Source organism: Protomyctophum parallelum (genome assembly GCF_964188405.1).
Source record: "Protomyctophum parallelum genome assembly, chromosome: 20".
NCBI classification, from domain to species: Eukaryota; Metazoa; Chordata; class Actinopteri; order Myctophiformes; family Myctophidae; genus Protomyctophum; species Protomyctophum parallelum.
The window spans coordinates 19718225-19740934 of NC_139718.1; the positions used below are offsets into that span (position 1 = coordinate 19718225).

General features: G+C 42.2%; 4 protein-coding genes across 7 annotated transcripts in view; 2 read left to right on the top strand and 2 right to left on the bottom strand.

Annotated features, from left to right (window-relative positions):
- Positions 1 to 242: 242 nt before the first annotated feature.
- On the bottom strand, positions 243 to 20263 carry slc25a47b (solute carrier family 25 member 47b). Of its 2 annotated transcripts, none has more exons than XM_083792596.1 (6): positions 20244 to 20263; positions 3659 to 3702; positions 3464 to 3535; positions 2748 to 2930; positions 959 to 1226; positions 243 to 863 (listed from the first exon to the last, which is right to left on the bottom strand). In XM_083792596.1, exons 3-6 carry the CDS (start codon positions 3479 to 3481, stop codon positions 586 to 588), a joined length of 747 nt encoding a protein of 248 aa, XP_083648722.1. In that variant the 5' UTR covers positions 3482 to 3535; positions 3659 to 3702; positions 20244 to 20263; the 3' UTR covers positions 243 to 585. The 2 variants fall into 2 exon arrangements, with proteins under 2 accessions (XP_083648722.1, XP_083648721.1); XM_083792595.1 differs by lacking the exon at positions 20244 to 20263 and adding an exon at positions 3886 to 4217.
- LOC310877689 (eukaryotic translation initiation factor 4 gamma 1-like) lies at positions 4872 to 8447 on the top strand (the record flags this gene model as incomplete). The annotated part of the gene is made up of 1 exon (XM_083791639.1): positions 4872 to 8447. The coding sequence occupies one exon, from the start codon at positions 4872 to 4874 to the stop codon at positions 8445 to 8447; it is 3576 nt and encodes a 1191-aa protein (XP_083647765.1).
- On the top strand, positions 11338 to 17889 carry slc25a29l (solute carrier family 25 member 29-like). 2 transcript variants are annotated; one of them, XM_083792657.1, is made up of 5 exons: positions 11338 to 11760; positions 13840 to 13883; positions 14898 to 14941; positions 15349 to 15432; positions 16260 to 17889. In XM_083792657.1, exon 5 carries the CDS (start codon positions 16263 to 16265, stop codon positions 17022 to 17024), a length of 762 nt encoding a protein of 253 aa, XP_083648783.1. In that variant the 5' UTR covers positions 11338 to 11760; positions 13840 to 13883; positions 14898 to 14941; positions 15349 to 15432; positions 16260 to 16262; the 3' UTR covers positions 17025 to 17889. The 2 variants fall into 2 exon arrangements, with proteins under 2 accessions (XP_083648783.1, XP_083648782.1); XM_083792656.1 differs by lacking the exon at positions 14898 to 14941.
- fancm (FA complementation group M) overlaps positions 20263 to 22710 on the bottom strand; it is a 54358-nt gene continuing 51910 nt past the window's right edge. For both annotated transcript variants that reach the window (XM_083792594.1, XM_083792593.1), the window contains exon 24: positions 20263 to 20398. In XM_083792594.1, the coding sequence (XP_083648720.1) occupies positions 20272 to 20398 (127 nt within the window). In that variant the 3' untranslated portion in view covers positions 20263 to 20271. The remainder of the gene's footprint in view (positions 20399 to 22710) is intronic.

A 22710-nucleotide genomic window follows, 5' to 3' on the forward strand; every position in this document is an offset into this window, starting at 1 on the left:
AAAGGAACTGGTTGGAATAACGTGTTCCTTCCACGCGCTACGTCCAACCAGGGAAACTCCCCCCTGTCAGGTGTAAAGGAGCAACTTGGACACTCAAGCATGAAGGAAGCATGAGTTAAGTCCGTTGCTCTCCCCAGGTTGGCGGAGGGTGTGTAGAGCCCAGGATCACATTAGATGATTGACACAGAGGTGAAAAATGGGTTACAAAATCGTGGGATAAAAAATATATATTAGAAAAAATAAATATTTTAATACAATTTAATAAATTAAATGTATTTGGGGTGGGGCTTATAAAAAGTACAAGGACCAATTTTTCTTTCATATATTGGCACAATCTAGGGTACTTTGTTTGTATTCATTATGTGCTAAAAGTGTGATTTTGAGAACCAGAGTGAATGAAATCATTATTTGATTTGACCAATTACATGATTTGCACTTGCATAATGGATAATGCCACTATACAAACTACGGTTCAATCAAAACGCCGCTATACAAACTAGGGTTCAACCAAGGTTCAAGTTCAAATTATAGCAAAGATTTGCTCAAATCGACACACTGTTAATGCCCAAGATGCAGCCTTCAGAATCAAGTTGAGGGTTTTAGAAGGCGAATCACAGCTTCATACATCCCAAATACTGACATGTTGACAGGGAAGGCGCGAATGCAGTTGAGACCCAGGCCCTTAAAGAGGACAGAAGGCCCCTCGGAGCGTATACAATCCACAATGCAGTGGAAGAAGCCTCGATATCTCCGCTCGCCCATCCAGTCCATCTGCAGGCGAGATTTGATCAGGTCCATGGGCGTGCCGATGCACCAGCCGCACATCCCAGACAGACCACCTGCCAGCATAATCACTTTCCACTCTGTAAATAGAAATATAATATAAGTAAAACAGGCCATTTAAAATAGCTTTCTATGGCATAACTTATAGGACTTTCATAGAGATGTTTTAATTTACCACGCTGGGTCTGCCCTGGCTCTGACAGCTGTTCACAGATTATGTTGTAGGTGGTGAAGTATGTAGCAAAGGCAAGTCCATCTCTCAGTGCCAGGGCTTGGGCTCCCTTGTAGAGCCCCAGGAATCCCTCCTCACGGGTAATGGTTAGTAGACAGTGGATTGGGCCACGGTATTTTGGCTTTGGAACCTCTTGTGAGCTTCCTTGGTAGGGAGTCATCTGACACTGCAAACGCACCTTCACCATGTCCGCTGGGGACATCACTGACACCTAGAAAATGCATAGGCGCAAAGGCAGTGACTTATACTCAGGGCTGCACATAAGCGGTGCGCCAGCGTCGTCAAAATTCTAAATGCGCTGTCAATCAAGCGCCGGGAAGCGCTTCTGCGTACCAACAGCTGGGGCCGCCTAGAATGATTATTATGTCCAGAATACTAGTAAATTCTGTGGCGAGAGCATTTTCCACCGACTGCCACTCAAAGTGGCTACTGGCCAATCACAGCACATCTTGCACAAGCGCACTGGCCATTGTGGCTTACTTAAAAGGGGGAGGATTCCATGCTGCTTTCTGCTGGGAGGAGGTCGGTTGACAGGAGAAAACCTGACACAAATAGTTTTGTCTTCTCCATTTCAGATAGCAAACTACTGTAGTCCCCTTTGTAAAAGGGAATGCTTTGGATGCTTTGCACTCTTCCATTTGCCGCTGTGCTTGTGTTTGTTTTCCGGATGCTGGAGCAGCATGGTTGCTCGTGTGCGATGCCGTCTCACAGCCTAGGCACCGGCCACCGACCTTTTACGGGTACTAAGGTTTTAGTTCCGACATAGTGGAGTGGGAAGAGTTTAAAGCATTGCGGACTGGCACTGCTGCTGCCCAACATGAACACCGTGTCTCGACATACTGTCCCTTATTATCGTAAAGTCGGGTAGTGTACACTGTTTATTTTTGCACCGAGGAGCCATGTGTGTCTGACTGTCTGACTACGTCGCCTCAGCTAAAAACTAAAGGGAAGTCTGATGTAATGTATGTGTCGCAACACGTTGTGAGCTAGTAGATCGGTTATTTAAATAGAAAATAATAAAAAATCTAAATATTGCTTTGATGCTCATATTATCCTTAGGAAGTATTAAGTTGTTTTTATTAGAATATGCATTCCATAGGGCTGGACCACACATGGACCTAGATTTTAGAAAATTTAGATTTTTTAAATAATGGGATGAATCTACAACCATTCTAGGGATAAATCTAGAGTTGCAATACCCTCCATTGACTCCCCACTCCCCATTTTCATATTTCTTTTTAGGTTTTCTGAGCTCAAATGCACCCAAGAAACCTGAACATTTGACATCAGTAGACGTTCAGGAAGAGAAAAAAGAAGGTCTAAGGCCAGCCTAACGGCGTTGCCTGTCATCGGCAATATACTGAAACCATACAGTATATATAAGTGCATAGGTAGATAAGAGCCCTACTTCCATGTTCACAGTTACAATACCGTACCTACTTTGCCTTACAAGGTTCTGGGTTAGTAGCTGGCAAGTGGCAACACCAACTCAGCGTATTAGTAGCACTGCTTAGGTGCAGCAAGACTCGGAGCTGAAGGTAGGTGTTGCGCATGAAACAGGGATACTCTGTTCTACTTATACCAACAATAAGCCTCTCTGACCTACTCACTTGCTCATTTAACTGTTTCCAATGGATGTAGTGCATCAGTAATATGCTAATTATATATACAGGAATCATCAGGGTGACAGTGTTTGTTTGACAGTGTTATCCAACACAAAGCTCAAGCTCACCTGTGCCACTCCTCCAGAAAGCCCAGACAAGAAGATGTCCAGCTTTCGAGGCTGAGCTTCAGGGCTCCCATGACGTAGTTGACGGAGGCACTGCAGGACATTCCTGTAGGTCCCAAACACCACAGAGGAACTGAGTGACACAGTGGAGACAGGCATAGATATGCCCCTGTAGAAGCCTCTCACCTAGGGAAAGACATGGTTAAGCACAGTGGGCTCACTTACTGTTGACTAACACAGTTCTCTACCCCCCAGGGGGTCCCCAAATTATTACTTTACTTAAACAGTAAACAAACCAACACACACTAAAAGTGCGTATACAGGGTATCTGCCCATAAGAAATAGGCAAACATTGTGAAAATAGCTGATCTACAAGCTCACAGTGCTTGGCTTTTTGAGGGTGGTTGTGGCCTGAAAAGGTTGAGAAGAGGCTAACACAAAGATACCGACGGAGTAAAGCCCGGCCCCAAACCACACCAGTTAACTTCTTGGGACAAAACCGTTTAAGGTCAACCACACCAATGCAACTGGTGTGGTTTGGGCTTAAGAATGCGGCAGTGTGTGTGTGTGTGTGAGTGAGTGAGTGCATGAGTGAGTGCATGTGTGTGTGTTGGGAGATGGATTGGGACTTCAGAACACACAGAAATGGAGTAGCGACACAAAGTCCAACCTTCACTGTGACGGTGGACAATCAGGCGATGTGTGAACCACCCACTCACCCCTTCGTTCTTAAACATTGAGTGGACACAATGCCAGACTCCTCTGTACTGGTGTTGGGTTTGTATCCTCACCTACAAAACATAATCAAAGAGTAAAATATTAAAGATAGGCTGTACTGTATTTATTTAAGACGCTGTGAGTCACTGTAATGATTACAAAATACTGTGCATATATTGGTGTGTGCATTAACTTACTTTAACTGTGTCCAAAGGGTACCCAACCGCCACCCCGAATGCTCCTGCAAGCACAAAATCAAAGATCATGACGAATTTGGAAACTAGTTTGTTAGACTAACTTGAGTGCCATTGTCCTGAATCAATCATACTGTAATTAATGTGGCTATAGTTAGATGCACATATCAAACAGTCAGCTTGTAGTATAACTGCCATCTATGGTTAAGTTAATGTAAATAGTTTTTTACCTCCTATGGAACCAGCAACGAAATCTGCGAAATGCATCTTTTCTTGTTTGGTTTATCAAATGCTATTCATTCATTCAGCTGCTAGCCAGAAATTGACAAGCTAACGTTAGCAAAGAAGCAAACCATGCCAATGTCACTGAACATAAAACGTCCGACCTCTTAAACATTATGAGATCAGTGGCTGTTGCGGATTTTTATCTACCAACCAGCAAAATTGAAATTGTCTACAGATTTAGAACTGATAATATATGAATGACCATTGAGCTACATAAGAAATAAAGAACGTGGTGAAAACAACAGTAGCACCGCTGCACCACACATCAACACATCATTCTCTCTCTGGCTATAGTGGGTGGCTAGCTGTAGAGCCTTGGCTGCTGTGCGTGCTCTCTCCCTCTCTGACGTAACTGCATGTCAACAAAACGTGCGTCGTGCGCGAACGTTTCGTGCACGGTGTTACTTTATTTTTAGCTCGTGGTGCAACAACAATTGCATTATAATTATCCCATGTGTATTCATTTCAAATTATACAATTATACATTATATTATGCAAACAAGAGGCATTGGAAATATGTACATTTTGTATTGATTAATTTACGTCATACTTTCAAGTCACAGAGGCCCCTCTCTCGTTAAAAAAAATAACGTAGACGTTTTAATTTCTTTTATCTTTCTAATCCAGGTCATGATCACTACTTTCTTGAGATAGAAAACATACAAACGTTAGTTTAAGCTAAAAATCTTACCTATTATTAACAAACTATAAGTTAACTTGTTTGATTTATTACGCTGATGCAGCGCTGATGCCGTCTGTTGGTGCTACGTAGGTGGGCGTGTCACTTTTGTGACTGCCGGCCGCTGACGATGCAAAGTTGACGTTACCATGGTAACGACGCGCACCACCGTTTTTGTTGACAAACGTGGTCTAATAAAAGGCAACCTCAAAGCAAACACATACATATTTTCATCAACTACTCATGGTGATAATGATGATGCTGCAGGCAAGTTCCCAACTGATCGGTCAGGACTTTGTCCCACAGCACTGTACAATCTACCAGGAGCCACACTACCTACACAGGTTGTGTAGCATGAAGGAGGTCAAGCTGGAGTCGCTGGACACAGAGAACATCCAGCCGGAGGACTCAATGACAGCAGCCGCTACCTACAAAGAGTACCAGTACAAAGAACAATCATCTTCTCAGCCAATCAACCCAAGGGAGAAGAAGAAGTATGATAGAGAATTTCTTCTGAGCATCCAGTTCATCTCAGCCAGTACAAAGAAACCTGATGGCATGCCAGATGCCAGTGACGTTGACATAGTCCTTGACAAGGCCAATATGACGCCTCTGCGACAGGTGTTCCACAGTTATTTACCAGGCAAGAACTGTAGTTCTGATTTCACACCTTCCTTTGCCAACCAGGCCAGACCTGGCATGGAAGATGGTTGGAAAGGCCTGAGGTCCTACCAGAAGAAGAGAGAGCCCAGGAAGATCAGCATTTCCATGTCTTTTACTGCCAATGATGTGCAGCTGAACAAGGCCAAGATGGCCTGGAAGCCACCCAACAAAAAGACGAGGCGCGAGGAGATCGATGACCCAGAGGAGGTCAAGACTCAGGATCTTTTCAAGCGTGTGCGCAGTGTCCTGAATAAGCTGACCCCCCAGATGTTGCAACAGCTGACAGCACAAGTAACAGAGCTCAATATCGACACAGAGGACCGGCTGAAGGGAGTTATCAACCTCATCTTTGAAAAGGCCATCTCAGAGCCCACCTACTCTGTGGTCTACGCAAAAATGTGCTGCTGTCTTGTAAAGCTCAACGTCCCCTCCACGGATAAACCGGGAGTCTCTGTGAACTTCCGCACGCTGCTGCTCAACTGCTGTCAGAAGGAGTTTGAGAAGGACACTGACAATGACAATATATGTGCGAAGAAGCAGAAAGAGCTGGATGCCGCCCTGGGGGAGGAGGAGAAGCAATACCTCAAAGCGGAACTGGAGATTTGGAAGAACAAGGTCAGGAGGTGCTCACTAGGCAACATGCAGCTCATTGGGGAGCTGTTCAAGCTCAAGATGCTGAACCAGGGGACCATGCATGACTGTATCATCAAACTGCTGTTCAAACATCATGATGAGGAATCCCTGGAGAGTCTGTGCAAACTTCTCACCACCATTGGCAAGGACCTGGACTTTATTGGCAAGGACCTGGAACCTGGAAAGGCCAAACCTTTGGACAAATACTTCAACCAGATGGAGAAAATAATCAAGGAGAGGAAGACTTCCTCCAGAATACGCTTCATGCTACAGGATGTGTTCGAACTCCGACGGAATAAGTGGGTGCCCAGGCGAGGGAACCAGGGTCCCAAGACCCTCGAAGATATCCACAAAGATATAAAGATAGAGGAGCACATGGAGCAAATGAAGGTCCAGCAGGCTCTCATGTCCAAGGACTCCATCACAGGCTCGGGGGGCAGGATGGGCTGTGGGGTGCGTCGCAGCCAGGGCCCTCACATCCCACGCCGGGGTAGCATGCTCCAGAACCAACCCATCGATATTTCACGTCTCTCCAAAATCACAAAGACTGTTCTTGACTTAAACACCAACATGCTTTTCCCAGGACGTATGAGGAGCAATTGGGCTAACGGCTGCAGCAGTGGGGAAAGTGTCAAGCCTGCATATACTAGCTCAGAGTCTGGCAACCGTTTAGCCACCTCTTTTTCGGACTCAGACAGGCGAGTGCCTCAGAGAAATAGCTCTAATAGAGAGTGTGCCAGGAGAAAAGAGAATGTAAAGCAGGAGGCCGCTTCCACACCCCCACCTAGCCAGACAACCATCAAGCCTGCCTTGACTGAGGAGGAGCTGGAGAAAAAATCCACGGCCATTATTGAAGAGTACCTCCACCTCAACAACATGAAGGAGGCACTGCAGTGCGTGCAGGAGATGAACATCACTCAGCAGCTGTTTGTGTTTGTGCGGACCAGCCTGGAGTCGACGCTAGAGCGCAAGGCCATTGCCAGAGAGCACACAGGGCAACTGCTTCACCAACTCATCAAGGTGGGAATGCTTCCCACACAGCAGTATTACAAAGGACTTCAAGACATCCTAGAGGTGGCAGAGGATATGGCTATAGACATTCCCCATTTCTGGTTGTACTTGGCTGAGCTGGTCACTCCCATGCTCAATGAAGGAGGTATCCCCATGGGACAGCTTTTCACAGAGATTTCCAAGCCTCTCATTCCTCTGGGTAAGGCCGGAGACCTGTTGATCCACATACTCACTCTGCTCTGCAAAGGAATGGGCAATATAAAGGTGGGAGCCATGTGGAGGGAGGCAGGCCTAAACTGGAAAGACTTCCTGCCTGAGGACGAGGACGTAAACACCTTTGTGACAGTGAAGAATTTAAAGTTTACCCTGGATGAAGAGTCTGACAGCTGCAAGAAGAAGGAAGAGGTGATCACAACAGAAATAAGCAACCAACAGGAGGAGGTGACCGGCACAAAAATAATATGCAACCGGCAAGTGGAGTTGAGTTCAATTGAAATGAACAACCAGCAGGAGCAAGAGGTGAGTGCCACTGACATGAGCAACCAGCAAGTAGAAGAGGTGAGCTCCACTGAAATGAACAACCAGCTAGTGGAGGTGAGTTCCATTGAAATGAACAACCAGCAGGAGCAAGAGGTGAGCGCCACTGACATGAGCAACCAACAAGTAGAAGAGGTGAGCTCCATTGAAATGAACAACCAGCAGGAACAAGCGGTGAGCAGCACTGAAATGAACAACCAGCAAGTGGAGGTGAGTTCCATTGAAATTAATAACCAGCCGGAACAAGCGGTGAGCAGCACTGAAATTAACAACCAGCAAGTGGAGGTGAGTTCCATTGAAATGAACAACCAGCAGGAGCAAGAGGTGAGCGCCACTGACATGAGCAACCAGCAAGTGGAAGAGGTGAACTCCACTGAAATGAACAACCAGCTGGTGTTGCCAGCTGTCATGGAGATAAAAGCAGATGCTTCTATCATCACCCCAGGGTCATGGGTAACCATCAGCAGTCGTAAGATCTCCCGCAGTGGGGTGATGAAGTCAACAGCAGAGAGACCTGGAGGCCCTCCATCTGTGAAACAAACAGCAGAGAGACCTGGAGGTCCTCCACCTGTGAAGTCAACAGCACAGAGACATGGAGGCCCTCCACCTGTACATAAGGGCCCCAGGTCAGTGTGGCAAGAAGGCAAGAAAGGAGAGAGACAGATGCAGGGATTTACGTACCCTGACACCCACCGACTGTTTGTGGGAAACGTCCCTTATTATGTGGAGGAGGCAGAGCTCAAAGAGGTCTTTGAGAAGTACGGAAAAGTCCTGAATGTCAATATCAAGCAGAATTGTGGGAAGGGCCTTAACTTTGGTTTTGTGACCTTCAGCGACTCAACACCTGTACAGAATCTCATCCGCAACAAGCACATAAAGTTTCGTGGGAACTGGCGTCTCAACTTGGAGCAGATAAAGGCAAGGGGGAGCACCAATCCTCATCAGTCTGGGCGTTGCCACTACCATGGACCATGTGGACTCTGATAAAGGAAAACAGTGTTTGAAGCTGTTTTTAAAGCCACACTAAATATCCTGTCTTGTAGTTTTTACATTATTAATTATTCAATTGTTAATTATTATTATTATGTGAATGATGATTTATGTGATTTACTTAAAATGTTCAGTCTGTACCAAAGAAATCAATAAAATACAGTAAATATATAAAATGTCTCTCTGTATGTATTTTGATACCCATATTGTTTTAAAGCGCAAATAACATGCATTTTAAAACTGCTTTTAATATTTAATAATCATATTGTCTATGTCCCTCAAAGTTATTTCTAATGGTTTGAGCCTCAATCACCACTCTGATATAACCAGGCCTTGTCAATTCTTTCTGGACTTTGAAAGCAGTTTTAGCTGCAGTACCACACTGTCCTGAGGTGGAGAGGGTGCTGATATGCAGATTATTTAATATTTGAGTCATTATAATACTCATGCTAGATAAAACCAGGCTTGTTTCCATTCCATGCCAGCTTGGAAAATCAACAATGGTGGACATTGTAAACAAAGTGGAAATGCAAATTTGCAACTGAAGACTGAAGAAAAGGAGGAATTATACAAAGTAGGGTGACATTGATGACATCACGATGAGGCCAAAATCAGTCGAGCTGTTTCTGAGAGCAATTTCAATTAAAACACCCATATGACATGAAGGCCTGATTGTTCAAAATTGGTTATTTGTGGGGATAGAAAACACACATGGGAGCCCCAAAAACACAAAATAAATTGAAAAAGTTGAATTTTATGTTATAGGTCCTTTAAATTGTTTAAAGCAACAATTGTTTACAGCAAGTGTGTGTGTGTGTGTGTGTGTGTGTGTGTGTGTGTGAGTAGGCTGCCCCTAAAAGATGATTGTATTTTGGGTCAAATAGGACACCGTCACCATTGTGACTATGCGTATATATCACTGCTGTCAGGAAGAAACCACCAACTCCAAAATGTTCATTTTTCAGAAAATGATAAATTTAAAATTTTCAGTCAATGAAGAAAACCTTATATCTGGTATTTTGAAAACAAAGCAATACTGCCTCATCAAAGTTGGTGTTGTGACTTTATATGCATGAGAGGGCGTGCATTTAGCTGTTTTAGCAGACAGTTTGAGGGTCCAATGGAGTAAAGATCGAGGTTTTGTCCAAAGCGCTTTTTAATACTTTGTTCAATCAACACAAAGGGTGTTCAATAGTACTGATTTATGAAGGAAAAAAATAAAAGAAAAAACACCTGTGGGAAGTGAGGGGCGCTCTAATCAATTATTTACCTTATACCAACCTTGAAACATACCGTAGTTACACCAAGAATGGTGATCCCTTATTGGCCAAGGGATTTCACCGACATACCGACAGCCGATTTGCTCACACATATGACGTAAATTCTCCATTCATTATCAATGGCATTTAATGTTTGTGTTAAGACAGAATCTAGCTGTTTATAAGAGGGCCCCTCAAAAAAAAGAAAATAAAAAAATAACTACTCAAAAATGGTGTTAGGTGGTTTACTGTGAATAGCATTGTCAGTATAAGTAACCCATGTGCTCCTATACCAAAACATGGATGGGAGATGCAGATACAGTTTCAGCTGTACAGTGGTACTACTTTTAATTGTCAACCAGTAAGTGTCCTATTCATTTGTTCTCTCCGCAGTAAATAAAGAATCTGTCTGTAGGCTATGCGATCTGACCATTATTATTTTGATTACACGCTTGTTTGAGGACAGGTAGAGAGCAGATTATACATGTGTTTGGGAATGTTGCTGAAGGTTATATTATTTTGTCAGCTGACACCCAAATCAAAGAAACCATACAGCGTGTATTTAATTATTTGATAATTAAGCAGCAGCCTACTACTATAGCCTACTAGCCTACTGGGTAAGCAGGAAAATGGCAACCATGCAGAATAACCCGTTTTGAGGGTTATTGGATGAACCTCTCCCCTCCTCACCAGATTTTTCAGGGTAGAGGGGTTCACCCAGGTTATCCTACCATACCATCAGGTCTAAATTTCTCAATGGAAGAGTAGGGAGACCACCTACAGCCAACCACAGAACCACTGCACATCACATGTAGCTATTATATTGTATAAACAATACAATCCCATATGATGTACAATGTAATACATTGTACATCATACATCAACACACTGGTTCTTAACGTCTAGTCCAGGGACCACCATTGCTCCAAATGGACCTTATGAATCACGCGTCTGTAAGTACACTGTAGTACACTGTCCGAGTTAAATCAACACTGAGTATTTAACAGATTGGGATAAGAGAGTCCCAGAGATTAAAACAATATAAGAAATATATCAAATGGAGACCTGTGGCCTATTGCAGTGGTTCTCAACCTTTTCAGGCCATAACCCCCCAAAATAATCATATTTAAACTGGGGACCTCCCCACCCTCCAGCCCCACCCCCCTGACAAGAACTTGGAATTGTAGACATAAGACATTCCATAATTTCCATTTAATTTGACTTGGTTAGCTGTGAGAATGTAGCTCAGCTATTTTTGCAATTGTTGCAATTGCCCCTTTCTTAAATATTATTTGACAATTTGTCCAATATTTGACAATTAAAAAAAAACCTATAGTTTGGTGATTTAATAGGCCTACTTTTAATGCAGTAATGGTTATTTATTTTCCTTCATAAAAAAGGTCTTTAAAGTTCTATTATTGTCTGATCTCTATATATTTATGAAAATAAATCCCGGATCTCACCTTTAAATAAACAGGACTTTACAGTGCATGACTCCTGCAATGCACATGGCTCTAACCAATGAAGTGGAGGGGCGGTGGGGGAGTTGTCTTGTACGAGGTGATGTGATTGGACTTGCTCAATAAGGACAAACTTCCCCTTGACATATACACACAGGGCAGGCAGGCACACACACGGACACACACAGAAATAGAAAAGACTTGAGAGAAACTGCAACGTCAAAATTAAACAGCTGGCTTTAGTGGCTTAACAACAGTGAGGGCACATTATTTTAGAACTTCAGCATTATCTGTCCAGATTGATTGGGCTGTAGTGCATCCCAGATTACATTTTGTTGAGACTGTGTAGCTTATGTTAGCATTTTAGCATCAGCAGTTTGGTTTAACCCAGGAAGAGCTACACCAGCTCGGCTTACACACATTAAGTCGAGTTGTAAAATAAGTCAGGCCACGCTAAAACTTAAATAAGTCGTCAGGAGTCCTTGGTATAATATAAGGGTTAGGTTAGCAGCAAGATTGACACTATAATTAATTACTGTGTTAGATATATTTTTTAAGGAATGGACTTCCTTGCAGGATGCATAGGAGGTAAGTAGTTATTTTAAATGTACATTTGTATGTATAGTTTTAGTTTATGGTTGGTTACAGAGGTAAAGTGGACGCATCTTATTCTTACTCCGAGGTGGACGCGAGGTTAATAATTATTACATAGTTTACAGTTTACAAATCTAAAATATAGGCGTGTGCGTTTTTGATTCCCGGGAAAAGCGTGGCTATGAACTACTTCCTGTCCTGCACCGCCACGTTGTATCTTGTATTTTGTCAACATGCTATCGCAGTTACCGGTACTTCAATACAGGTTCTCAAACCTTTTAAATCCAAGGATCCCCGCAATTATGAGAGTATACAAATTACGTGTCTATTGTATTCAATTTGAGAGTTACAGAAGGCCGCCGAACCCTGCCTTTCCCTGGACCCCTCTTTTTGAGAACAATAACCGCTTCAACAAATGGACCATTCGTTCCATTTCTATTGGGTTCAATTTGTACATCAGAGTAGATTTTACTTTATAAAAACTAGACCAGAGTTAAACACAGTCATCTATTTTGTGTGACATCACGACCAGGCATCCTCTTTTACAATGACAGTAGACAAATCTTATGACGTGTGCATTCCTTACCTTGTGCTCATACAGGGAAGGGCACTCACTGTTGCTTGTGATGTGCCAGTATACAAATCAGATATTATTCCACAGATTATATTTTGACAGCAGACCTTTTCTCGGTTTCCTCAATTGATAGTTATCATATTTGCAATGTTTGTTTTGTGGTCCAGGTCCAGCTTTGTGAAAGTCAAGGTTGGATAAACCTAGACTTTGGGAATTTTGTCAACTGTTTTATCTGCACCAGGCAGGCATGTTAGGTTTAGGGTAAAGGGTAATAGCAGAAAAATAGAGTATATTTGGTTATAGTTCTTCCTTCTTTAGATAAGTTGTCTGTACTTGGTAGCCATAGAGACAGTCACAGAACTGTATTTTTCAATGATCATCCATGTATTCGGTCGTTTATAGACATTTGACAGGAAATCACAGCTGAAGGTTTTAATAACATGAAATGTGGGTGTATTGATATACCTGATATGTATGTGTTACTGTGTGCCAGCCGGGAAATCTAAAAGAAACACGCCCAAGATTTACCTGTCAAAATGTCTGCTTTGAAAACAAAACGGGGCCCATGCCTCTCTGCCTCCACTGGTTATTTTTAGATGGGGATGTTTATAATCAGTTAATTTATCCTGCTACTGAAGCAAGCAAGATCCAAGATCACATCCTAATCAATAACACAAAGAGTCTCACCTAATCGGTAACATAAGGAAGGACACTGTCATAGCTGCAACTATTAGGCTGGTCAAAATGTATGTTATACACCTAACCCATTTAGACCTGAGGCCGATGTAATAATCCAACAAATCTAAAATGACTGATGCCTAACCGGTTTTAAAGTATAACAATTTGTGTATATATAGGCTTTCCCAATCTTAATGGGCTAAACTAAATTAATGAAAATCCAAGAGAAATGCAATAACTGAGTTGAAAAGCGTTTTATCTAAGGTAGATTTGGCACGTGGTGACTGTACTGTAGGTGTGTCGTGTGTGACTGTATTATTTATACGTATATTTGGTTAACCATGCATGATGTATGCCAAAGAGTGAAAACTGGAGCAACTGGATTTAAATGTTTGAGAATCTAGTTTGCAGTATGTATAGTATGGTATTTGAACTGACTACAATTACAAATGTTCAGCTTGAAACACATGTTCTCTCAGTAATCTGAAAATATCTGCTTTCTTTGTCTGAGGAGAGGAATGTATGTTGGCCAATAGCAGGTCTTGGTCAGAAATGTTGTATAATAGCATAAGTCAAGGACGAACACTGTTAGACTGTCGTCACTGGGCACAGTGCAGACTGGCTGAATTGGCTAATCCGAGTTTAAGCACACATGTATACCTTTTTGATTTGGCACAAGTAGGGCATTTCTTTCAACAATCTTGTGTTTCATTGTATTAATTAATTTAAGATAGTTCAGTGATATTCCAAATTATTTATTATTAACACCCTGAATATGTTGCATCTGACAAATCTAAAGTTTTTTTGTTTTGTTATTTCAGGTGCTGCTGGTGTTTTGGTCGGACATCCTTTTGACACTGTGAAGGTAGGTTTCTTTCATTGTAGTTGACCTAGTTTCAGAAATGAATCGTGACAGTCAGTGCTTAGCTATGACGGTGTTATAAACCTGCTAATTTCTGTCCAGTTGACCCAGATGTACACCATTAACCCACAAGCTGAACTAGAAAACGTTCACTTTACTTAAATGAATAATTGCAAAACTGGGACAATGTAACCTCAGGTAGGTGGCATTTTGACTCGAGGTTGTACAGTTAACATCTGTATCATCTTGAGCCAAATTTTATACCAGCGTTTGTTTTATTTGGCAAAGCTGAGAGCTTTGCAAAACTTAGATGACTTCGAAATGTCCCTTTGATACTGTCTTTCTGCAACGGAGTACAATGATAGAACAGAATGAATAATATAACTCTCGCACATCTCATCCAGTAACTTGTTTATTATTTATGTTAGTGCAGAGTTTATGACATGTCTTACCAGCAAGTGTGAATTTTCCCCAAGCTAAACGAAGTGCATTGCATGTTGTGCATGTTTGCGGTGTACATTGAAGCTCAGAAAGGCATGCCATAGTATATGTACTGTACATGCAACTGAATGAGCTTTCATACTAGGGTAGTATACTTGCTGACAATTCTATATGATTTATGATGAGTAACACATCAGTCTCACTAGAGGAATGGGATTTAGTAAGCATGGACCAGATTTGGTGCAGAACATTTCATGATGTATTGAGGTAATGACATTATTTTAAGCCACTTAAAAAGTTAACCCCAAGACGGAGGCATTTTTTTAACTAGTTTGTTTTGTAGTACACATTTGGATGATTTGCAGACATGACTTGTTTAAACAGTTCTGTAGTTTTTGTTCTTAGTTTCAAGGGACAGTATTATGCGGCCCAAATATGTTTACTTTGGAGCGGTGGATGGGTAGATTTAGGTTAAGCTCTTTTCCTGTCTTGCTTTCAATTTCTCCCTCTGAGCCGGTGTCTGTTGTGGGCTGGGGGAGGCTGTCTTTTAACGGCAACAGTGTCACTTTGTTGTAGATGAGAGAGAAAAATATACAACCTCTCCACGGAAATGTGACCTAGTAAGTATGGTCAAGGTCTTCTGTTTCTCTCACCCCAACATTTTCTTGAGTTATAGAAATACAAAGTACAGGTACTTTGTCTTGTTACCCTTCCAGTTTTATGTAAATTAGCCCTTCACTAAGTCCCTCCCCAACCCATCCTTGTCCAATACGCACGTTAGCAGCAAAGAAAGCTTGACCTGCATAGCAACTGTTGCTAAACTATTTGGATTGGCATTGGACAATCGTTTTTTCGGGTGGGATTTAGTGAAGGGCTAATTCTTCCATTTTAGAATACTGCTACATGCTTGTTTGCCTTTTAGCTGCATTATAGTATGTTTTGTGTAGTGGTTGTGGTCTTGTAACTAAAACGAATAATCAATAGTTCTTGTTTAAGTGTCTTATCAGGCTCATGTTTTCATTCTTAGGTGAGACTTCAAGTTCAGAATGTGGACAAACCTCTGTACCGTGGAACATATCACTGCTTCCAATCAATCGTACGCCAGGAGTCGGTAAGCAAAAATATAATTTTGTGTGCGCTTCTTAGAGGTTTAAAGAAAAAAAGAAGACGTGGAGAGCCACACTTATAACTCTTTTAATACCTTACTTTTAGTTAGTTGTATTTTTTTTTTTACATGCTTTGAAATATGAAATACGTGCCATCTAGATTTGTATAATTATGTACAAACCATAGCATACTAAGCCCTGGTTACCACGTGAGGCAAGCCTGGGCTACATGCAAATGAAAGTGTCCAGTTACAGTCCCATCCTTCTGAACAGGCGTCAGCCCAAGATCAGCCAACCTGCCCCTCACATGGAGGGGGGTGAGTGAGTAATCAGCTGGCCAGGGTCACCCAAGACCTTATTCATGCATGGGCTAATTTAAGGTTAGGACATCTTTGTCATTTGAGCTGAGGAGGTTATACTGTATGCAGTCTCAGAGTACAATTCTGACACGTCTGTTTCATACGCAGACATGGAGTGGTGTGGTATCACAACATACAACATGAAACTGTTGTGATTTCGTCTAAAAATAAGAAGGTAACCAGGTTCAGAGTCTACGCTTGTGTTAGTCAGGTGATATGACTTGCAATATGCATTCATTTCATTTTGCTAACATTTTCAGAACAATATAGTGCTATCTCTGCCAAGATATCCTCAAGGCCATGGACGTTCATTTCACTTTATTTGCTACCATTGTATTCATTCCCTCTGACATTATCTTCACTTAACCTTTATCGCTTACTATTCTGTGTCAATTAAGTCGAGAACTTTATCACTTGACTTGTCCATGTCGTGTGTTTTCTGCCTTACTACTAATGTGACTCTCTGCCCATAGGGGATGGGTCTGTACAAAGGCATCGGCTCTCCCATGATGGGACTGACCTTCATCAACGCCATAGTGTTTGGTGTCCAGGGGAACGCCATGCGCAGGTTGGGCCGTGATACGCCGCTCAATCAGTTTCTGGCTGGAGCTTCAGCAGGAGCCATCCAGTGTGTTATCTGCTGCCCCATGGAACTGGCCAAAACACGCATGCAGATGCAGGGGACAGGGGAGAAGAAGTCCACAAGGAAGTTGTACAAAAACTCCCTGGACTGTCTGGTGAGGATCTACAAGAAGGAAGGAATCCGGGGGATCAACCGTGGCATGACAACCACGCTGATCCGTGAGACGCCCGGTTTTGGCGTGTACTTCCTAACTTACGACGTCCTTACTCGCGCCTTGAGCTGCGAGCCGGAGTACCCATACATGATCCCCAAGTTGTTGTTCGCAGGCGGAATGTCCGGTATTGCTTCCTGGCTATCAACCTATCCCGTGGATGTGATCAAATCGCGCCTCCAGGCAGATGGGGTGGGCGGGGTCAATAAGTACAGTGGCATCATGGACTGTGTCAGGCAGAGCGTAAAGAAGGAAGGGTTGAAGGTGTTCACACGTGGGCTCACGTCCACTTTGCTGCGTGCGTTCCCGGTTAACGCCACCACGTTCGCCACTGTGACTCTGTTCTTAATGTACATGCGTGACGGGGAAGAGTGTCCTGTTCAGGACTGCGAAGCTGTCCCCCTCCAGCCTCTACAACCACAGGGACAGCCAACCAGCATGTGAAGTGGTTCTGTGCTGGCGGGTGAGCACCTTCTGCAGGGCAACAAGCAGCACTACACCAACAATCGGTAAATCTGTTTTGCCTAGCAAGGTTTTGATGGCCATGAGAAAGTGTAGACGGAAGTTGCAGCTTTACGCAGGTCTGTGATCAGTTATTAGTTTCTGCAGATATTGTCTACGTGCGTGTCATTGCCAAGCAGCATTTGGGGGCAGCATTTGGGGGAGGGGGGGGGGGCAGATGCTGAGTTATCCAAGGTTGTAAGCTGTAGTAGTGGACGGAATAGGTTATTACATGACATAAAGAGAGTGCTCCCTCCCTGCATCAGCATCTCAGCTGACTTTTGGCTTGGCAATGGCATACACATACACCATATTCACGTGGCAGCCATTTTGCTCTTGTGTCCTACACTGTGATGGGGTGGGTTTTCTCACAAGTTCTGAACCACGTAAGGGCAAAATGGCTATTGTGAGAATGTCAATAGTAAGGGTGGACCGATTGTGGATTAGCATCTATCAAGGGAAGTCAAACCTTGGCGCTCCAGCCAAGAGACCACTAGTAGAGGCTTCATAAAGAAGCAATTTCTATAAATATATTTGTAGATGACAATGGCGCTTGTAAATATTACGTGTTTCTTTTAAGTCCCTGGTTTTGTACTGAGCAGTTATTTTTATTTGGTTCGGTTTCAAGAATTTAGAGAGCTGATGGTTACTACTATTTAACAGTTACAGTGACAGACAGTGCATGATCTAGCAGTAATCATGCAAAGTCATTGAAACACTAACATGTCTTTAAGGCTGCATTCATAGAATATTGTTTTTCTTTACAATTCCTACTAAAAGGGTTTCTGTATTTCCAAATACCAAATGTTGTAAAAATATGTTAACATTATTATTTTAGAACCAAACAAAGCATGCACATCCACTCATTAAAAAACAGGTGCTGGGCTGAGGTGAGAATCCAAAGAATAAAGTCTGCACTCATGCTCCAAATCTTAAATGTATTGGTTCCTTAAGAGCATTATTGGACGTGACATTTTGAGCCTACCGGTCTGATGAACAGCTGGTAGACTCGAAACGTCACGTGACGTCCAATGATGGTGTAAAGGAAGAAATACATTTTTAACCTTTGGAGCATGACCCAGTGTGCAGACTTTTAATCTTTTTTTAACATTATTTTAGTCTTCAAGCCATTGTTAGACCTGGATTGTTACAATTGGCACATTTAAAGCATCATGCTGTTGGACCTGGTGAACATAAAAAAGAAAAAACATTCTTCCAACTAAAAAAATTTGGTTGCTTCATTTCCAATTTAGGCATTTAGCAGATGTTAATGTTAAAATGTCAATAGTTAAAACAACCTTTCACTCGTACAATGTGAATGGAGCATATCATGTTCATCATAACCGTTACAAAAACAAAGGCAGCCTTATATACATGTACAGCACATGTATGTAGATATTGTATTTATATATTTATGGCTTTCTCTGAGAGGCTTGTGTGCAGTTAAGTGAAACTTTCCTATGAAAAGTCATGTTGCTGCAGAGTCCCAGGGACTCTCAAAACTGTTGATCCAAAATGTGTTATGACCTGCTGGTGTGGATGCTATCATTGAGTGTTGTATACAATCTGAAGCGTGTGAAGGACTTGAATTAGCCTTGTCATTTTTCTTCCAGTCCTCAGTGAAAATGTGTTACGTCCTGGTTTCTAGAACTTGTTGAATTGGATGACAGGGTTGGCTGTCACAGACAGTCACTGCACTGACTGCGCCCTGCCTGGACAGATCCAAATTCCTTTTGTTTTCATTAAATGAGTTGTGTACTTTTCTGCAGGTTCTCCGAGGGTAGGTAGTGGTACATGACATGGCTGGTGATAATCATAGCAAATGCTATTAGGCACGCCTGTCGCATACGTTTTGTATCAGGTTCTGTACTATTTTGTATCTATGTCCCAAGGAAGCACCTTAAAGTTAAGCAAGAGCAGACCGATATCCTATTGGCCCTACTAAGATTTGTTGTGCCATTTATCATTTTAGTCACTTTAACATTAACACTTTAAATTCACACGTTTTCGCAGAATAAAAAAATTATCTAAATTCCTCATGTAATCTCACCGTCCATTGAGGTAACGCAGGCATGTATGGCATGACAACATCTGAACGTAACTTGAACAAATGTTCATAATGTGACTGTCTGGGTCATTTTGTCTCCTTTATACATACGGTATAAGCATAGAGTAAAATTTCAGTAGGCTGCAGAAATGGCTTGATAGTGTTTCTTTTTTTTTTTTTGTCGGTCACTTACATACTCTTAGTCAAATCAAGATTTCAGTCTTCTAAACAAAAGCATTTAGCTTGGCCTGACTGTACTTGTTGGAATGTAATTTTAAGGGCTGCAGATAATGTTTGTTGATAATGTTGCCTGTATTGTTCTCTATTCATATATATGGTATGTCTTGAGTCATGAATGAATGGATAAATAAAAGCTAGATATAAATATTCTTGTCATGGATTGATGATACTTTGTAATGCTGTAACATAACACTTAGATCCAACAGTTTATAATTGGGTTTCACGTTACAATTTCATATATTACCAATGTAACATGTTGGTGTTGGGCAGCAATGGACACCAGTAACCATTTTTGCTTTCATCTGAACACTTAAAATCAATTTACACTGACCAAATTAAGAGCATAATACAGTTTTAAATTATTTCAAATGCAATCCATGTGGCAATAGTGAGAGGTAACAGGTGTTACAGCTTTACTTCTAAATGCACAGGCAGCTCAATTATACATTTATGTAGGAAAGAAAAATATTTTATTGCATAAATTGGCACTACACATTTGGTCTGAAATGTGTGAATCCATTATTTAAATGTACATAACATCAAATATTGATCGATTTCAAAGGATTTGCATGAATTCTCAGTATGGCCTGAATGTTATTTGATGGGGTTAGTGCCAGCACAACAGATGAGGGTAAATACTCAACTGCATACATTTATACATAATAGGAAGATGTATAGACATTCATAATACACAATCTTACATTGAGTCAAGTTCCCTTTTAACTTATTGTGCAGGAAACTATCTGCTGCTGAGATGAAATCAGTTGGATGCAGTGTGACAGGCAAAACTGCAGCATATCATGATAAGTGGTTTGGGGCTGGGAGGCACCAGTCACTGGATGTAGATACTGAAAGAGTTCAATTTTGTACACTACCTGAGTTACAGTATCACATAGGATTTGACTATGTGGACTTCCGCGCTCCTGTGGCGTTCATGAGGAATGGGTCACAGGAGTAGTGCAGGCCACGGTAGATCTCTTCAGCTCTGGAACGACTCACACACGCCCCCTTCTGTATGGCCTCGATGGAGCTGCAACAGGAGCAAGAGGATCATGGAAGACTCAAGAGGACAAACAAAACAAATTTTCCATAATCGTTGCTGTCGGGATGAAACCACCACCCAACTCCTTTTTTTTGTTTTCTTTTTTTTGCATAAATCAGTGAACACCCTTTACGTCTGTGTGTTGGTTAAAACACACAGACAAAACCCCTTAACTCCATTGGACACTCAAACTATCTGTTAAAACAGCTAACACCAACGGGTACCTCTCCCCCTCTCATGCAAGTAAGTCACAACACCACCTTCCTTTTGAGAAAAACAAAATAAGTATTTTTCACTCCAAAAATGAACATTTTGGTTTCTTCCCGACAGCAGAGATGGAATACATTAAAATAATATTTATTTTGGGTTACAGAAGAAGATGGCACACAACAAAATCCCCAGTGTTCAGTTACTGTACATCCCAGAGTAACAAATGGATAAATTAACACTGAGGATTTTCTTGTGTGTTCCAAAATGTAATAACCAAAGGGACATTCAGTCAGGCTTCAGACAACAAAACCATCCCAGTCATTCCTTTAATCCACAGCCGATTTTCACCTCAAAATCAATTATTTCGCGCGAGTGACACAGTTGAAGGGTGAACAATGAATGAGGCTTTAGCCCTGCTAGCAGCGTGGCTTTAAGTCAGCCTGTCCGAACACATCAGTCCCAAACAAGATGCCTACCGGTCAATCTACTGGCTAGATTGCCATGGAATTTACTGCACACCATGCTGATAAAGGCTGAACCCTACTGATGTTGGAGACTCCATGGACTTGCCTCTAGCGCCACCCTTAGGCCAAAATGTCCACACAAGTTATCAGTCATCAGGTCAGACCCTTATACCCGTAAGGTTTAGTCTACTCTATACACAACTTTTTGGGTGTTTATATATGTAGCACTTAAATTGTGTGAAGTGTTTTCTCTGCTGTGCCCCAGTACCTAATATATACACTTATTTACAATATTTGTCTCCACCAGGCCGAAGGCATGGGGAGAGAGTATGTTTTGCACTCCGTCCGTCCATCTGTGTGTGTGTCCGTCACCAGCTAATCTCCGGCACTGTTGGCCCCATCCATGCCAAACTTTGCACACACACTCCCTGGATGCCAACAATGAACCTCTGCCCTAAATATTCCACAAGGGCCTGTTATAGCGCCACCATGAAGCCGATTTGGGCAAAACACATTTCTGTTGATTACTCGTACACATTTCATCCATACATCACGCAATTCGGTATACACTAGTATCTCCATAGTCATGTGATCAACACGGATCTGCACCATTTCCCATATTCAATCCTGATTGGCTAAGATTGGATCCAAAGCTCGCATCATTGGTCCCTTTCAAACAAAACGCCACAAATAACACATACACACACACACATGAAATTATACACGCACATTTCCACGACCGAGGATGACATGCCACTTAATTTTTTTCCAAATCAGCCCTCATGGTGGTGCTATAACAGGGCAATTCCTGATTTTACCAACAACTGCATCGATCTGTGTACATCTTTGTATGCACTCCCTAGAGGCCATGGAAAAACATTTTCCCTGCATCCCTCCACATCTGCAGGTTATAGCGCCACCATGAGGCTGATTTCGGCAAAACACATTGTTTACATTAGTCGCACAGATTTCATCCAAATCTCACGCAAATCGGTACACATGATCTCTGTAGTCATGTGATCAAGATGAGTCTGTTGGATTTCTCAGATTCTACACTGATTGGCTAAGATTGCCTTCCAAAGTTTTCAGGAGTGACCCATTTAGTACAAAATGCTGCAAATCATGAACACAGGGCCCGAGTGCTGTGAAACGGTGCACGCATGTTACCACTAGGCTGAGGAAGAAATGCCACTTGATTTTTCTAATCAGCCTCCTGGTGGCGCTATAACAGGTCAAGTCACGTCTTTACATGCACCGATCTGCATAACACTTTGTATGCACACTCCCTACAGGCCAAGGAAACACATCTGCCCAGCATTTTTCAACTCCATTTAGTGTTGTTGCCAAACATCACACACACTCCTATCCTCCGGGTGGAGACCTGTGCTGTGCCCAGAAGGGCACTTTTTCTAATAAAATGTATTTCTATTGATTGTTAAAATGTAATACCTCCTTTACTACCTGTATGTGCTGTCGTCTCTCCATGGTAACAGACTGACTGGTGTGTGTCTCTGTAACCTCAATAGGATAATAAAATACTAAGACAGTGTGTGGGAGTGGGACTTCAATTGTTTTCACACAAATTATCTACAAAAATGTAATGGGCAGGCAGCTTGACATGAATGT

Excerpts from the sequence above, each read along its gene's own strand:
- slc25a47b (XM_083792595.1), bottom strand. The coding sequence starts at position 3,922 with ATGCATTTCGCAGATTTCGTTGCTGGTTCCATAGGAG. Across the intron at positions 3,536-3,658 it reads ACCCTTTGGACACAGTTAAA|GTGAGGATACAAACCCAACA; the intron begins GTAAGTTAATGC and ends TATGTTTTGTAG. Across the intron at positions 864-958 it reads GCCAGGGCAGACCCAGCGTG|AGTGGAAAGTGATTATGCTG; the intron begins GTAAATTAAAAC and ends TTCTATTTACAG.
- slc25a29l (XM_083792656.1), top strand. The coding sequence starts at position 11,733 with ATGGACTTCCTTGCAGGATGCATAGGAG. Across the intron at positions 13,884-15,348 it reads ATCCTTTTGACACTGTGAAG|GTGAGACTTCAAGTTCAGAA; the intron begins GTAGGTTTCTTT and ends TTTCATTCTTAG. Across the intron at positions 15,433-16,259 it reads CAATCGTACGCCAGGAGTCG|GGGATGGGTCTGTACAAAGG; the intron begins GTAAGCAAAAAT and ends CTCTGCCCATAG.